The 18,239-nt window shown below is 42.2% G+C and overlaps 1 protein-coding gene across 1 annotated transcript in view; it reads left to right on the forward strand.

The window, feature by feature from the left end:
* DDX11 (DEAD/H-box helicase 11) overlaps positions 1-18,239 on the forward strand; it is a 552,545-nt gene that overhangs the window by 396,137 nt on the left and 138,169 nt on the right. Inside the window, exon 16 of the mRNA XM_053718816.1 lies at positions 4,758-4,825. Within this exon, the coding sequence (XP_053574791.1) occupies positions 4,758-4,825 (68 nt within the window). The remainder of the gene's footprint in view (positions 1-4,757; positions 4,826-18,239) is intronic.

Consider the following 18,239-nt stretch of genomic DNA (forward strand, 5'->3'; position numbering starts at 1 on the left):
AGAGATGCACATCACCTAATATGCTTAATTGGTAGTAGGCTTTCGAGCCTATACAGCTTGGAGTAAGACAACATGCATAAAGAGGATGATGTGGTCAAAATACTCATTTGCCTAATAATTCTGCACTCCCTGTATATTCTTTTCTTTTTTTTTCTTAAATGGAAAGTCCACAGCTGCATTCATTACTTTTGGGAAATAAGAACCTGGCCACCAGGAGGAGGCAAAGACACCCCAGCTAAAGGCTTAAATACTCCTCCCACTCCCCTCATCCCCCAATCATTCTTTGCCTTTCATCTCAGGAGGTTGGCAGAGAAGTGTCAGAAATGTTGTCTCTTATGGAGGGTAGTACTCTTCGGCATGAGACAGGAGTTTTAAGTAGTTTGTTGTTAGTATCTTGGAATCAAGGGTTAATATCTCCTGGGGGGGGTTATTGAACGGGGGTTTATAATCATGTTTGTTATGTGATTCAACCTGCTTATGTGTGAGGTTTATGGGCTCGTGTTTGGAACTTTGAGGCCTTTGGAAGTGATGCAGCCTTTTGGTTGGGCGCGCTTTTTTGGACTGTTCGGTTCACCTTGTGTTCGGGCGTGATTACATTCCCCATTTCCGCATTCCTGACCGTGTGGCGAAGGAGATATTCTAGTCCGCAGGGGTCTTGTCATAGGAGGTGGTGAGTGCCGTAGCTATTGTGGGTGTCAGGTGCCGTTTTTCTGTTGTTGAGACTGTGCTCGTTTTAGATTCAGTTACGGAGGATTCTGATACCGAGACAATTTGATTTCAGATTCAGATTCTGTGTCCGATGATGACTCCGGATTGGCCTCGTTGACACACGTCGACCAGTTTTGTTCCGTATGCCATATAAGAGCGCCTGGTTCCTCGTGCTCGGGAATCAGGGGACTGCTGAGCCATCTGCCTCTGGGGGCCCCGTCCTCCAAGAATCGAGTTCCCTTCCAATTCATACTTCTACACATGCGATTAACCCAGTTTATGGTTCCTCCATGCATTGTGGCGTGTTCCCCCCAGAGGTTGAAGCACGTTTTCGCTTCCAGATAATGTTAGCAATGGTCCGTCTACAGAGTCCAGACGTTTATTTGAGATTGTGCTCGTGCCTTATTGTCTCGGGTCTTCCGCCTTGGGGTGCCTTTCGTTACAGGATTGCGCGCCTTAGCGTGTTGCTTAGACATCTTTTTTAGTTATTGAATGACCCTATTGTTAACAGATATGGGGAATTTCAGTCTGATAATTCGAATGGTGCACCTCATTAGACATGTGGGGTTATCTCCTGTTTGTCATTTGTTTGAGATATTTCACAGTTTTTTTAAAGATAGGGCTCCGTTTGGCTGGTCCTGCGGGTAGGCCTGTGTCTTTTTGGGCGTTAACCTCCGGGTTGCCTTATATTTTATTTATTTCTTATGGGATGTTATTTATTTGTTTTTGTTTCCTTCGGGAACCTTCTGGGATTGAAACAGGCTGGTCCTGTCGGGTTTGTTCGGTCTTGCGGCTGTTCAGTCACGTGGCGCTGTTCTGCTCGGCTGGTTCGGTAGAAGCGCCGAGTGCTCAGGTTATCATTGTTTTTCATGTTCAACTAAGCATTCGAGAGGACCTGTGGGTCCATGAGGTGAGAAGGATTGTTTCAGTCCTTATAGCCTTCAGTCATAGATGGCAGGGCAGGGGAGTTTCCCTTTGCGTCACTCTATCTGACATCTGATTTCATCAGAACCTAGAGCCTCCCCCATGTGGTGGAGGGTTGGAGGGCTTAACGCCCCTTACTGCAGTTGAGCGTTTTGGCCTTCATTTTTAGGCTTCTGGATTTGTCCTTTTGGGCTTGATCCATCACCTTGTACAGGATAGCTGTCTAGCATGCAGAAGGTTTGCAGTTTGAAACCAGTTGAAGCTCTTCACACCTTACAGGTGTACGCGTAAGCAGTTTATAGTGTATCTAGATGCAGATCTTACTCTTTGACGTGTACTGTCTGTCTGAGTTATAAGAGACCTTTGGGTCTTCTTCCAGTGTCTCCGGGTGAGTTGGATCTCCTTTTAGGGATCTGTGTTTCCGGGTGATGATTGTTCCCTGCGGGGACTTTGTTTAGCTCTGGGTTTTCCGGAGCTGGGAAGGCTTAGTGCCTTTCTCTTCCTTGTGTCCTCTGCTTGTGCGGAGGTGATAGGGAGACCAATCCTGCTAGTAGGATTTTTTTGACCTTAAGGTATCCCTTGGTTGTCCTTAGGCTTTGAGAAGTATCTTCATACGGCGTCTAGCCTTGCTCCTTGGAACTTTGGACTTTAGATAGGGGTGGTCCATTCCTTTGGTCTCGGGGCTTTCAAGTTCTTCTTGCTATCCGGATTCTCTATGCATCCGTATCCCTTGTGTCTGGCTTTTTGGCCAGTTGGGGTGTTTAGTTCTAGAGTAAGGTTTGCCTGAACAATTAGGTGCCCGGACCTGTTTTTATCCCTGAGACTTCCGGTTGCTGAAGCTTCGCTTGGCCTTTTTACTGACCCAGTTTTGGGTGGTTTTGGAATCTTGGATCTCAGGGCTGGTCGGGGTGTTCCATGGTTGTGGGAACTTGGGCTGTGTCCTTGCTCCATCTACCTGACCTGGTCATCTTTGGCCAGGTTTTCAGAGTACTTTTTACTCTTTGCCACAAGAGTAGCCCATGTCATTTAGTGGTTAGCTGTGTGGCTCGCGCCTCAAGGGTTGTTGGTTCATACCCAGCTGCTGGCGCTGGATGTCCATTTTCTGGTGCGCCTTAGGGTTGCATTCCCCTGGTTAGCTTGCCAGTGTTCCCGTGGATTCCCTGCTCTGCAGGCGAATGGTTTGGCTGTGCCTCTGCTTGGCAAGCTACTTGTAGGGGGGGTCCTTTTCTAGGATATCTGTGTTGGGAATTTATCTTCCCCTTAGCTGGTGACTTCGGGCCTTGAGGAGTTGTTGCCCTTCCGGCATCATCCCTTTTCTTTAGGGGATATTCTCCTCCCTATGAAGATGGAGTCCTTGCTTGGGGTTTCTCATGGATGGGAGGCCTAAAGGTGGGATTGGTTCCCCCTGGAGTCTTGCTGGCTCCAAGTCAGACTTGTTGGGCCTTTATTTTGATAGATCCTTAGGTCTATGGCCTTGTTGTCTGTTTTCAGAGTTGGGTTGTACTTGTACTCTGTGGGGATGGCTGTGCTATCCTTAAGCTTGTTCCTGTACCTGTTTCGGATTGTTTTGTTCCCCTGTCTTGGATCCCTGAGGCTGGGTTGGTCCAGCTGGGTGTGGGTCTGCAGGTCAGGATGGCCGAGCGGTCTAAGGCGCTGCGTTCGGGTCGCAGTCTCCTTTGGATGTGTGAGCTTTGTTAAGTCTATCCAATTAGCTCAGTCTGCTAGGGTATAGATTTTCCTTTCAACTTGCTCCATTGATTTCAGAAGAGGTCTTACTCTTCCTTCGGGTTCTCAGGGTATACTCTCCTTCTCTGGGGGCCTCGATTGAGGTTTTGTGTTCCCCTTTTTAGGGACCTGTGTGTAGGTCCTGCGACTTAGGTTGCCTGGAGCGTTCCCTCTGTCCGGTGGTTGCTTTTGCTGTCTGTTTCTTGCTTGACTACTTATTCCTCGCAAGTACCCTCTGTGTCTTCTTGTTATGGACTCTGTGTTCTCAAACTTGGGGTTTTTCACCTGGGTGTATTATACAATTTTTCATGGTCGAATGCTTTTGTATTCTATGGTCAGACACTGGGAGGACTTTGGCTCTTCAGTTGCATTACAGGCTTGGAAGATGTTCTGTCTCTGTGCCGGTCTTATCCCGGGTTTCGCTTGGTATAGGCGTGGCCTCCTTTCCCTGTTTGGGCCCCTTTGGGTCTCTGTGAGCTGGGCTCACTCTTCGAGGTGTTCTTTTTTGTATTAGGGGACCTTTCGGTTTCCTTGGTTCTCCTTTGCCTTGTCCCCTTGCGGGTTTTTGCTGGTGTCCCCTTCTTTTGTGGGGGGTGAGCTGTGGGGGACCGTCTGTTGGGCGACAGTGTCTCCTGGAGGACTGTTGGCTCAGTCAAGTCCGTTTGCGGTCTCTAGTTTGGCTTCTGTACTAACTGCGAGTCAGTGTCATTGGGGCTTTTCATCTTAAAATTTTGTCGGCTTCAGGCGAAGCGGGGTTTTTTATTGGGTAGAGGTTCAGGCCTGGTGCCCTCAGTATGGGCCGCCTATTGTACCCTCCTGTCTTGGCATTCAGTGTCCTCTATAGCTTGGGTATTGTTTTCCCAAAAGTAATGAATGCAGCTGTGGACTCTTTCCATTTAAGAAGAAAAACATAAATGATGCTTACCTGATAATTTTCTTTTCTTCTGATGGAAAGAGTCCACAGCTCCCAACCGTAATTTTATGTGCGGCGTCCTTATTATTTTTCTGGCACCTTTCACCCTGATATTTCTTCTACTGTTCCTTGTTCCTCGGCAGAATGACTGGGGGATGAGGGAAGTGGGAGGAGTATTTAAGCCTTTGGCTGGGGTGTCTTTGCCTCCTTCCTGGTGGCCAGATTCTTATTTCCCAAAAGTAATGAATGCAGCTGTGGACTCTTTCCATCAGAAGAAAAGGAAATTATCAGGTAAGCATAATTTATGTTTTTGTGTTTTGTTTTTTTTAAATAAAGCCTGAAGTTACTCAGTATCACTGTAAACAACATGTGCAATCGAGAGAGCTGATTTTTTTTACAGCTGAATAAAAACTTGCTGCAAATGTACTGTGTTCTAGGGTCGCAGTGACCATGATCGTCCACATTCTAATGTCTCTCTGTTCTTCAGGTACAACTATGAAATCCATCAATGATTTCTTGTTTCATAGTCAAATCGACAACATCAATCTCTTTAAGGTATTTTTTTTTAATTAAACTAAAGAACACATGTTAAGGGTGGGTGCTTTGTGTTTAAATTGTCAACAAAAAATAAACAAGAATATGCATTATATTACAAAAAAATGTGTCATACCAGCGGAAACAAATACTAAAACTTAAACAAATGTAGTTTATGTATTGTTACAGGTAAGTAGAGTGAACTTGATGCATTGAGGAGTTTTCTATTTCTTAATATCTTAATCACCTTTCACCCCTGTCTCTCATGCCAGCACTGGCGCAGGATTAAAGGAACATTAAATTAAAGTCTTTCTGTCATCCATATGGGGGAAAAAATCACTATTTAAATGTTTTGTTTTTTTTGTATGAAAAAAATTAAAGCTGTTTTAAGCAGATTTTAAAACTAACAAAACATATACATCTAGAATACGAGTTGTGAGTTTGGGTTTTAACGCTGAAAAAAATTAATTTCAGCGTTAAAACAGCACCGCAGCCATTACAAGTCTTGACGACGGCATAGCTGTACCGCAAGCCTTTTAGCCTGTAACGCAATGTCAGTCCCGCACACGTAAAAATGACATTTTTTTCATGGGACTTCCATAGCGCAGCCATTACGAGTTTTGCGGTGAGGCTAAAAAACTTGTGTTGCAGCCTTTACCGACAAGATCCGATTCGGCAATCTGCGAGCAGTAGTTATGAGTTTTACGCAACAAAACTGTTACATAAAACTCATAACTAAAGTGTTACAAAGTACACTAACACCTATAAACTACCTATTAAACCCTAAACCGAGGCCCTCCCACATCGCAAATACTATATTAAAGTTATTAACCCCTATTTTGCCGCTCCCGACATCGCCGCCACTAATAAAATGTATTAACCGCTATTCCTCCACTCCCCGACATCGTCACCACTATAATAAAGTTATTAACCCCTAAACCGCTGCCCTCCAGCATCGCCCCATTATACTAAAGTTATTAAAGGGATATTAAACACTTTGAGATGGTAATATAAAATGATAAATTGTATATAATAAAACAACTCTGCAATATACTTTCATTATTTATTTTGTCCTCTTTGCCTGTAATTCCATTCTGAAATTGTGAGCTTTTCAGTTCCTGTTAGAAATGGAAGTGCAGAACACTGTTAAATCTAGCACAACCATTGGCTGCACACTCTAGTGACCAATTTATAACTGACCCTAATTGGCCACAGCAGAGACGGTAACGCCGCCACTAATAAAATGTATTAACCGCTATTCCTCCACTCCCCGACATCGTCACCACTATAATAAACCTATTAACCCCTGAACCGCAAGCCCCCCACAAGGAAATATACTAAATAAATCTATTAACCCCATAACCGAAAGCACCCACATCACAATAAACTGATTTTAAATTAGTAACCCCTAAACCTAACGCCCCCTAACTTTATATTAAAATTACAATTTCCTTATCTTAAATTAAATTAAAACCTATCTGTCAAATTAAAAAAACTAAGTTTAAACTAACAATTAAACTAGTATAATGATTAAACTAAAATTAAAATAACTACCAATTAAATAAAACAAAAATACACATTTAAAAAATCCTAACACTACTCAAAAAATTACAAACTATCTAATTACCAAAAAGAAATACTAAATTACAAAAAATAAAAAATTATGAAAAAATAACAAACAAAATTATCCAAAATAAAAAAGAATTACACCTAATCTAATAGCCCTATAAAAATAATAAAGCCCACCCAAAATAAAAAAAAACCTAGCCTACAATAAACTACCAATAGCCCTTAAACAGCTCTTTTACCTGTAAAAAATAAATACAAACAGTAAAACCCACCACCCAACCAACCCCCTAAAATAAAAATAAAAACTAACTCTAACAAAAACCTAAGCTACCCATTGCTCTGAAAAGGGCATTTGTATGGTCATTGCCCTTATAAGGGAATTTTGCTTGTTTACAAAAAGCCCAAACACTAAACTAAAAAAATAAAACTCCCATAAAAACCCTTAAAAAAACCTATCACTAACCCTTGAAGATCTACTTACAGTTTTTGAAGTCCCGCTTGAACGATCTTCATCCAGGCGGCGAAGTCTGATTTGAACAGCCAATAGAATTTCAGAAGCTCTCATCCTATTTGCTGTTTTTAACAGCCAAAAGGATTTCAGTAGTTCTCATCCTATTGGCTGATTTGAATTTCCAAAATCAAATCAGCCAATAGGAATGCAAGGGACGCCATCTTGAATCATGTACCTTGCATTGAAGATTCAGTGTACAGCAGCGACCATATGAACCGGATGTCTTCAGGATGGACCCGATCTGCGCCGGGATGAAGATAGAAGATGCCGTCTGGATGAAGATAGAAGAGGCTGCCTGGATGAAGACTTCTCGCCACCTGGATGAGGACTTTGCCGCCTGGATGAAGATAGAAGAGGCCGTCTGGATGAAGACTACTCGCCGCCTGGATGAGGCTCATTCAAGCGGGACTTCAAAAACTTTAAGTGGATCTTCGGGGGTTAGTGATAGTTTTTTGTTTTAAGGGTTTTTATGGGTGGGGTTTTTCTTCTACAAGATACGACGTGTCCACGGATTTCATCCTTACTTGTGGGATATTATCTCCTGCTAACAGGAAGTGGCAAAGAGCACCACAGCAGAGCTGTATATATAGCTCATCCCTTCCCCTCCACCCCCAGTCATTCTCTTTGCCTGTGTTATACTAGGAAGAGGTAAAGTGAGGTGTTAGTGTTAGTTTCTTCAATCAAGAAGTTTTTCTTTCATGTAATTAACAAGAGTCCATGAGCTAGTGACGTATGGGATATACATTCCTACCAGGAGGGGCAAAGTTTCCCAAACCTTAAAATGCCTATAAATACACCCCTCACCACACCCACAAATCAGTTTTACAAACTTTGCCTCCAAGGGAGGTGGTGAAGTAAGTTTGTGCTAGATTCTACGTTGATATGCGCTCCGCAGCAAGTTGGAGCCCGGTTTTCCTCTCAGCGTGCAGTGAATGTCAGAGGGATGTGAAGAGAGTATTGCCTATTGAATGCAGTGATCTCCTTCTACGGGGTCTATTTCATAAGGTTCTCTGTTATCGGTCGTAGAGATTCATCTCTTACCTCCCTTTTCAGATCGACGATATACTCTTATATTTACCATTTCCTCTACTGATTCTCGTTTCAGTACTGGTTTGGCTTTCTACAAACATGTAGATGAGTGTCCTGGGGTAAGTAAGTCTTATTTTCTGTGACACTCTAAGCTATGGTTGGGCACTTTATTTATAAAGTTCTAAATATATGTATTCAAACATTTATTTGCCTTGACTCAGAATGTTCAACTTTCCTTATTTCCAGACAGTCAGTTTCATATTTGGGATTATGCATTGAATTATCATATTTTTTCTTACCTCAAAAATTTGACTTTTTTCCCTGTGGGCTGTTAGGCTCGCGGGGGCTGAAAATGCTTCATTTTATTGCGTCATTCTTGGCGCGGACTTTTTTGGCGCAAAAATTCTTTTCCGTTTCCGGCGTCATACGTGTCGCCGGAAGTTGCGTCATTTTTTGACGTTATTTTGCGCCAAAGATGTCAGCGTTCCGGATGTGGCGTCATTTTTGGCGCCAAAAGCATTTAGGCGCCAAATAATGTGGGCGTCTTATTTGGCGCTAAAAAATATGGGCGTCGCTTTTGTCTCCACATTATTTCAGTCTCATTTTTCATTTGCTTCTGGTTGCTAGAAGCTTGATGTTTGGCATTTTTTCCCATTCCTGAAACTGTCTTATAAGGAATTTGATCTATTTTGCTTTATATGTTGTTTTTTCTCTTACATATTGCAAGATGTCTCACGTTGCATCTGAGCCAGAAGATACTACAGGAAAACCACTGCCTGCTGGATCTACCAAAGCTAAGTGTATCTGCTGTAAACTTTTGGTAGCTATTCCTCCAGCTGTTGTTTGTAATAATTGTCATGACAAACTTGTTAAAGCAGATAATATTTCCTTTAGTGATGTACCATTGCCTGTTGCAGTTCCCTCAACATCTAAGGTGCAGAATGTTCCTGATAACATAAGAGATTTTGTTTCTGAATCCATAAAGAAGGCTTTGTCTGTTATTTCTCCTTCTAGTAAACGTAAAAAGTCTTTTAAATCTTCTCTCTCTACAGATGAATTTTTAAATGAACACCATCATTCTGATTCTTTGGACTCTTCTGGTTCAGAGGATTCTATCTCAGAGATTGATGCTGATAAATCTTCATATTTATTTAAGATGGAATTTATTCGCTCTTTACTTAAAGAAGTACTAATTGCTTTAGAAATAGAGGATTCTAGTCCTCTTGATACTAATTCTATACGTTTGGATAAGGTTTTTAAAGCTCCTGCGGTTATTCCAGAAGTCTTTCCTGTTCCTAATGCTATTTCTGCAGTAATTTCCAAGGAATGGGATAAATTGGGTAATTCATTTACTCCTTCTAAACGTTTTAAGCAATTATATCCTGTTCCGCCTGACAGGTTAGAATTTTGGGACAAAATCCCTAAAGTTGATGGGGCTATTTCTACCCTTGCTAAACGTACTACCATTCCTACGTCAGATGGTACCTCGTTTAAGGATCCTTTAGATAGGAAAATTGAATCTTTTCTAAGAAAAGCTTATCTATGTTCAGGTAATCTTCTTAGACCTGCTATATCATTGGCTGATGTTGCTGCAGCTTCAACTTTTTGGTTGGAAACTCTAGCGCAACAAGTAACAAATCGTGATTCTCATGATATTATTATTCTTCTCCAGCATGCTAATAATTTCATCTGTGATGCCATTTTTTGATATTATTAGAGTTGATGTTAGGTTTATGTCTCTGGCTATCTTAGCCAGAAGAGCTTTATGGCTTAAGACCTGGAATGCTGATATGGCTTCTAAATCAACTCTACTTTCCATTTCTTTCCAGGGAAACAAATTATTTGGTTCTCAGTTGGATTCTATTATTTCAACTGTTACTGGTGGGAAAGGAACTTTTTTACCACAGGATAAAAAGTCTAAAGGTAAAAACAGGGCTAACAATCGTTTTCGTTCCTTTCGTTTCAACAAAGAACAAAAGCCTGATCCTTCGTCCTCAGGAGCAGTTTCAGTTTGGAAACCATCTCCAGTCTGGAATAAATCCAAGCCTGCTAGAAAGGCAAAGCCTGCTTCTAAGTTCACATGAAGGTACGGCCCTCATTCCAGTTCAGCTGGTAGGGGGCAGGTTACGTTTTTTCAAAGAAATTTGGATCAATTCTGTTCACAATCTTTGGATTCAGAACATTGTTTCAGAAGGGTACAGAATTGGTTTCAAGATGAGACCTCCTGCAAAGAGATTTTTTCTTTCCCATGTCCCAGTAAATCCAGTGAAAGCTCAAGCATTTCTGAATTGTGTTTCAGATCTAGAGTTGGCTGGAGTAATTATGCCAGTTCCAGTTCCGGAACAGGGGATGGGGTTTTATTCAAATCTCTTCATTGTACCAAAGAAGGAGAATTCCTTCAGACCAGTTCTGGATCTAAAATTATTGAATCGTTATGTAAGGATACCAACGTTCAAGATGGTAACTGTAAGGACTATATTGCCTTTTGTTCAGCAAGGGAATTATATGTCCACAATAGATTTACAGGATGCATATCTGCATATTCCGATTCATCCAGATCATTATCAGTTCCTGAGATTCTCTTTTCTAGACAAGCATTACCAATTTGTGGCTCTACCGTTTGGCCTTGCTACAGCTCCAAGAATTTTCACAAAGATTCTCGGTGCCCTTCTGTCTGTAATCAGAGAACAGGGTATTGTGGTATTTCCTTATTTGGACGATATCTTGGTACTTGCTCAGTCTTTACATTTAGCAGAGTCTCATACGAATCGACTTGTGTTGTTTCTTCAAGATCATGGTTGGAGGATCAATTTACCAAAAAGTTCTTTGATTCCTCAAACAAGGGTAACCTTTCTGGGTTTCCAGATAGATTCAGTGTCCATGACTCTGTCTTTAACAGACAAGAGACGTCTAAAATTGATTACAGCTTGTCGAAACCTTCAGTCTCAATCATTCCCTTCGGTAGCCTTATGCATGGAAATTCTAGGTCTTATGACTGCTGCATCGGACGCGATCCCCTTTGCTCGTTTTCACATGCGACCTCTTCAGATCTGTATGCTGAACCAATGGTGCAGGGATTACACGAAGATATATCAATTAATATCTTTAAAACCGATTGTTCGGCACTCTCTAACGTGGTGGACAGATCACCTTCGTTTAATTCAGGGGGCTTCTTTTGTTCTTCCGACCTGGACTGTAATTTCAACAGATGCAAGTCTCACAGGTTGGGGAGCTGTGTGGGGATCTCTGACGGCACAAGGAGTTTGGGAATCTCAGGAGGTGAGATTACCGATCAATATCTTGGAACTCCGTGCAGTTTTCAGAGCTCTTCAGTTTTGGCCTCTTCTGAAGAGAGAATCGTTCATTTGTTTTCAGACAGACAATGTCACAACTGTGGCATACATCAATCATCAAGGAGGGACTCACAGTCCTCTGGCTATGAAAGAAGTATCTCGAATTTTGGTTTGGGCGGAATCCAGCTCCTGTCTAATCTCTGCGGTTCATATCCCAGGTGTAGACAATTGGGAAGCGGATTATCTCTGTCGCCAAACGTTGCATCCGGGCGAATGGTCTCTTCACCCAGAGGTTTTTCTTCAGATTGTTCAAATGTGGGGGCTCCCAGAGATAGATCTGATGGCCTCTCATCTAAACAAGAAACTTCCCAGGTATCTGTCCAGATCCCGGGATCCTCAGGCGGAGGCAGTGGATGCATTATCACTTCCTTGGAAGTATCATCCTGCCTATATCTTTCCGCCTCTAGTTCTTCTTCCAAGAGTAATCTCCAAGATTATGAGGGAATGCTCGTTTGTTCTGCTAATAGCTCCGGCATGGCCTCACAGGTTTTGGTATGCGGATCTTGTCCGGATGGCATCTTGCCAACCATGGACTCTTCCGTTAAGACCAGACCTTCTGTCACAAGGTCCTTTTTTCCATCCGGATCTGAAATCCTTAAATTTAAAGGTATGGAGATTGAACGCTTGATTCTTGGTCAAAGAGGTTTCTCTGACTCCGTGATTAATACTATGTTACAGGCTCGTAAATCTGTATCTCGAGAGATATATTATAGAGTCTGGAAGACTTATATTTCTTGGTGTCTTTCTCATCATTTTTCTTGGCATTCTTTTAGAATACCGAGAATTTTACAGTTTCTTCAGGATGGTTTAGATAAGGGTTTGTCCGCAAGTTCTTTGAAAGGACAAATCTCCGCTCTTTCTGTTCTTTTTCACAGAAAGATTGCTATTCTTCCTGATATTCATTGTTTTGTACAAGCTTTGGTTCGTATAAAACCTGTCATTAAGTCAATTTCTCCTCCTTGGAGTTTGAATTTGGTTCTGGGAGCTCTTCAAGCTCCTCCGTTTGAACCTATGCATTCATTGGACATTAAATTACTTTCTTGGAAAGTTTTGTTCCTTTTGGCCATCTCTTCTGCTAGAAGAGTTTCTGAATTATCTGCTCTTTCTTGTGAGTCTCCTTTTCTGATTTTTCATCAGGATAAGGCAGTGTTGCGAACTTCTTTTGAATTTTTACCTAAAGTTGTGAATTCCAACAACATTAGTAGAGAAATTGTGGTTCCTTCATTATGTCCTAATCCTAAGAATTCTAAGGAGAAATCGTTGCATTCTTTGGATGTTGTTAGAGCTTTGAAATATTATGTTGAAGCTACGAAATCTTTCCGTAAGACTTCTAGTCTATTTGTTATCTTTTCCGGTTCTAGGAAAGGCCAGAAAGCTTCTGCCATTTCTTTGGCATCTTGGTTGAAATCTTTAATTCATCTTGCCTATGTTGAGTCGGGTAAAATTCCGCCTCAGAGAATTACAGCTCATTCTACTAGGTCAGTATCTACTTCCTGGGCGTTTAGGAATGAAGCTTCGGTTGACCAGATCTGCAAAGCAGCAACTTGGTCCTCTTTGCATACTTTTACTAAATTCTACCATTTTGATGTATTTTCTTCTTCTGAAGCAGTTTTTGGTAGAAAAGTTCTTCAGGCAGCGGTTTCAGTTTGAATCTTCTGCTTATGTTTTTTGTTAAACTTTATTTTGGGTGTGGATTATTTTCAGCAGGAATTGGCTGTCTTTATTTTATCCCTCCCTCTCTAGTGACTCTTGTGTGGAAAGATCCACATCTTGGGTAGTCATTATCCCATACGTCACTAGCTCATGGACTCTTGTTAATTACATGAAAGAAAACATAATTTATGTAAGAACTTACCTGATAAATTCATTTCTTTCATATTAACAAGAGTCCATGAGGCCCACCCTTTTTTGTGGTGGTTATGATTTTTTTGTATAAAGCACAATTATTCCAATTCCTTATTTTATATGCTTCGCACTTTTTTTCTTATCACCCCACTTCTTGGCTATTCGTTAAACTGATTTGTGGGTGTGGTGAGGGGTGTATTTATAGGCATTTTAAGGTTTGGGAAACTTTGCCCCTCCTGGTAGGAATGTATATCCCATACGTCACTAGCTCATGGACTCTTGTTAATATGAAAGAAATGAATTTATCAGGTAAGTTCTTACATAAATTATGTTTTTTATTTTAAATGGTACCAGTGAGTACGGTTTCCCTCAGGGGGATTTGGAAGAAGAATTCTGCCCTGAGGTTGATGATTTTAGCAGCTGTAACTAAGATCCATGTTGGTTACCACAGATCTGAAGGTAATACAGGAGACATCTTCAGTGTGGAGAGTGATTCATGCTACCAGCAGCATTGAGGTATGTGCAGCCTTTTATTCTGAGGAGACTTGGTATGTCAGAAAACGGCTGAAAATGTATTCCCTGTTAGGGAAGGGGTAAGCAGTAGACTTATCTTCAAGGGGGGTGTTACTGAAAGCTATTCAGTTTATTCTGTCGACATTTTTTTGGGCAAGGTTTAAAATGACAGAGACTGAAAGATTCATTATAAAGACACTGGGAGATATGTTTCTCTTGTTAAGTGTATCCAGTCCACGGATCATCCATTACTTGTGGGATATTCTCCTTCCCAACAGGAAGTTGCAAGAGGATCACCCACAGCAGAGCTGCTATATAGCTCCTCCCCTCACTGCCATATCCAGTCATTCTCTTGCAACTCTCAACAAAGATGGACGTAGTAAGAGGAGAGTGGTGTATTATAGTTAGTTTTTTAACTTCAATCAAAAGTTTGTTATTTCTCTTGTTAAGTGTATCCAGTCCACGGATCATCCATTACTTGTGGGATATTCTCCTTCCCAACAGGAAGTTGCAAGAGGATCACCCACAGCAGAGCTGCTATATAGCTCCGCCCCTCACTGCCATATCCAGTCATTCTCTTGCAACTCTCAACAAAGATGGTTGTAATAAGAGGAGAGTGGTGTATTATAGTTAGTTTTTTAACTTCAATCAAAAGTTTGTTATTTTTAAATGGTACCGGAGTGTACTGTTTCATCTCAGGCAGCATTAGAAGAAGAATCTGCCTGTGATTTCCATGATCTTAGCAGAAGTAACTAAGATCCTTTGCTGTTCTCACATATTCTGAGGAGTGAGGTAACTTCAGAGGGGGAATAGCATGCAGGTTTTCCTGTAATAAGGTATGTGCAGTTAACATATTTCTAGGGATGGAATTTGCTAGAAAAATGCTGCTGATACCGGATTAATGTAAGTTAAGCCTTAAATGCAGTGATAGTGACTGGTATCAGGCTTATTAACAGAGATACATACTCTTATAAAAGTGTAATATAAAACATTTGCTATCATGTTAATCGTTTTTATATATGTTTGGTGACAAAACTTACTGGGGCCTAGTTTTTTTTTCCACATGGCTGGCTTGATTTTTGCCTAGTAACAGGCTTTTCACTGTTGCAATATGAGTGGGAAGGGCCTATTTTAGTGCTTTTCTGTGAAGCTAAAAATACTGACAGAGACATTCAGCTTCCCTCTGCATGATACAGGACATCTCTGAAGGGCTCAAAAGGCTTCAAAGTCGTGTTTTAGGAGGGTAACAATCACAGTAGACTGTGGCAGTTGTTGTGAATGTGTTTAAAAAATGTTTTTGTCATTTATTATTCTGTTTTTGTTATTAAGGGGTTAATCATCCATTTGCAAGTGGGTGCAATGCTCTGCTGACTTGTTACATACACTGTAAAAATTTTGTTAGTGTAACTGCCTTTTTTCACTGTTATTTCAAATTTTGTCAAAATTTGTTTCTCTTAAAGGCACAGTAACGTTTTTTTATATTGCTTGTTAACTTGCTTTAAAGTGTTTTCCAAGCTTGCTAGTCTCATTGCTAGTCTGTACAAACATGTCTGAAACAGAGGATACTTGTTCATTATGTTTAAAAGCCATGGTGGAGCCCCATAGGAGAATGTGTACTAAATGTATTGATTTCACCTTAAACAGTAAAGATCAGTCTTTATCTATGAAAGAATTGTCACCAGAGGGGTCTGTCGAGGGGGAAGTTATGCCGACTAACTCTCCCCACGTGTCGGACCCTTCGCCTCCCGCTCAAGGGACGCACGCTAATATGGCGCCAAGTACATCAGGGACGCCCATAGCGATTACTTTACAGGACATGGCTGCAATCATGAATAATACCCTGTCAGAGGTATTATTCAGATTGCCTGAATTGAGGGGCAAGCGCGATAGCTCTGGGGTTAGACGAGATACAGAGCGCGTAGATGCTGTAAGAGCCATGTCTGATACTGCGTCACAATATGCAGAACCTGAGGACGGAGAGCTTCAGTCTGTGGGTGACGTCTCTGAATCGGGGAGACCTGATTCAGAGATTTCTAATTTTAAATTTAAGCTTGAGAACCTCTGTGTATTGCTTGGGGAGGTATTAGCTGCTCTGAATGACTGTGACACAATTGCAGTGCCAGAGAAATTGTGTAGGCTGGATAAATACTATGCAGTGCCGGTGAGTACTGATGTTTTTCCAATACCTAAAAGGCTTACAGAAATTATTAGTAAGGAGTGGGATAGGCCCGGTGTGCCCTTTTCCCCACCTCCTATATTTAGAAAAATGTTTCCAATAGATGCCACTACACGGGACTTATGGCAGACTGTCCCTAAGGTGGAGTGAGCAGTTTCTACTTTAGCAAAGCGTACCACTATCCCGGTTGAGGACAGTTGTGCTTTTTCAGATCCAATGGATAAAAAATTAGAGGGTTACCTTAAGAAAATGTTTATTCAACAAGGTTTTATTTTACAGCCCCTTGCATGCATTGCGCCTGTCACTGCTGCGGCGGCATTCTGGTTTGAGGCCCTGGAAGAGGCCATCCATACAGCTCCATTGACTGAAATTGTTGACAAGCTTAGAACTCTTAAGCTAGCTAAATCATTTGTTTCTGATGCCATTGTTCATTTGACTAAACTAACGGCTAAGAATTCCGGATTCGCCATCCAGGCGCATAGGGCGCTATGGCTCAAATCCTGGTCAGCTGATGTGACTTCAAAGTCTAAATTACTCAACATTCCTTTCAAGGGGCAGACCTTATTTGGGCCTGGTTTGAAAGAAATTATTGCTGACATTACTGGAGGTAAGGGTCATACCCTTCCTCAGGACAGGGCCGAATCAAAAGCCAAACAGTCTAATTTTCGTGCATTTCAAAATTTCAAGGCAGGTGCAGCATCAACTTCCTCTGCTTCAAAACAAGAGGGAACTTTTGCTCAATCCAAGCAGGCCTGGAAACCTAACCAGTCCTGGAACAAGGGCAAGCAGGCCAGAAAGCCTGCTGCTGCCTCTAAGACAGCATGAAGGAGCGGCCCCCTATCCGACAACAGATCTAGTAGGGGGCAGACTCTCTCTCTTCGCCCAGGCGTGGGCAAGAGATGTTCAGGATCCCTGGGCGTTGGAGATCATATCTCAGGGATATCTTCTGGACTTCAAAGCTTCTCCTTCACAAGGGAGATTTCACCTTTCAAGATTATCTGCAAACCAGATAAAGAAAGAGGCATTCCTAACCTGCGTACAAGATCTCCTTGTAATGGGAGTGATCCATCCAGTTCCGCGGACGGAACAAGGACAGGGGTTTTATTCAAATCTGTTTGTGGTTCCCAAAAAAGAGGGAACCTTCAGACCAATTTTGGATTTAAAGATCCTAAACAAATTCCTCAGAGTTCCGTCATTCAAGATGGAAATGGATTCAAACCATTTTACCCATGATCCAAGAGGGTCAGTACATGACCACAGTGGACTTAAAGGATGCCTACCTTCACATTCCGATTCACAAGAATCATCATCAGTTCCTGAGGTTTGCCTTTCTAGACAGGCATTACCAATCTGTAGCTCTTCCATTCGGGTTGGCTACAGCCCCAAGAATTTTTACAAAGGTTTTGGGCTCACTTCTGGCGGTCCTAAGACCGCGAGGCATAGCGGTGGCTCCTTACCTGGACGATATCCTGATACAGGCGTCAGGCTTTCAAATTGCCAAATCTCATACAGAGATAGTTCTGGCATTCCTGAGGTCGCATGGGTGGAAAGTGAACGAAGAAAAGAGTTCTCTATCTCCTCTCACGAGGGTTTCCTTCCTAGGGACTCTAATAGATTCTGTAGAAATGAAAATTTACCTGACGGAGTCCAGGTTATCAAAACTTCTAAATGCTTTCCGTGTTCTTCACTCCATTCCGCGCCCCACGGTGGCTCAGTGCATGGAAGTAATCGGCTTAATAGTAGCGGCGATGGACATAGTGCCATTCGTACGCCTGCATCTCAGACCGCTGCAATTATGCATGCTCAGTCAGTGGAATGGGGATTACACAGATTTGTCCCCTCTACTAAATCTGGATCAGGAAACCAGAGATTCTCTTCTCTGGTGGTTATCTCGGGCCCATCTGTCCAAGGGTATGACCTTTCGCAGACCAGATTGGACAATTGTAACAACAGATGCCAGCCTTCTAGGTTGGGGTGCAGTCTGGAACTCCCTGAAGGCTCAGGGTTCATGGACTCAGGAGGAGAAACTCCTCCCAATAAATATTCTGGAGTTAAGAGCAATATTCAATGCTCTTCTGGCTTGGCCTCAGCTAGCAACACTGAGGTTCATCAGATTTCAGCCGGACAACATCACGACTGTGGCTTACATCAACCATCAAGGGGGAACCAGGAGTTCCCTAGCGATGTCAGAAGTCTCCAAGATAATTTGCTGGGCAGAGACTCACTCTTGCCACCTGTCAGCGATCCATATCCCAGGTGTAGAGAACTGGGAGGCGGATTTTCTAAGTCGTCAGACTTTTCATCCGGGGGAATGGGAACTCCATCCGGAGGGGTTTGCTCAATTGGTTCTCTGTTGGGGCACACCAGAATTGGATCTCATGGCGTCTCGCCAGAACGCCAAGCTTCCTTGTTACGGATCCAGGTCCAGGGACCCAGAAG

This window comes from Bombina bombina, chromosome 6 (genome assembly GCF_027579735.1).
Source record: "Bombina bombina isolate aBomBom1 chromosome 6, aBomBom1.pri, whole genome shotgun sequence".
Classification (NCBI taxonomy): Eukaryota; Metazoa; Chordata; class Amphibia; order Anura; family Bombinatoridae; genus Bombina; species Bombina bombina.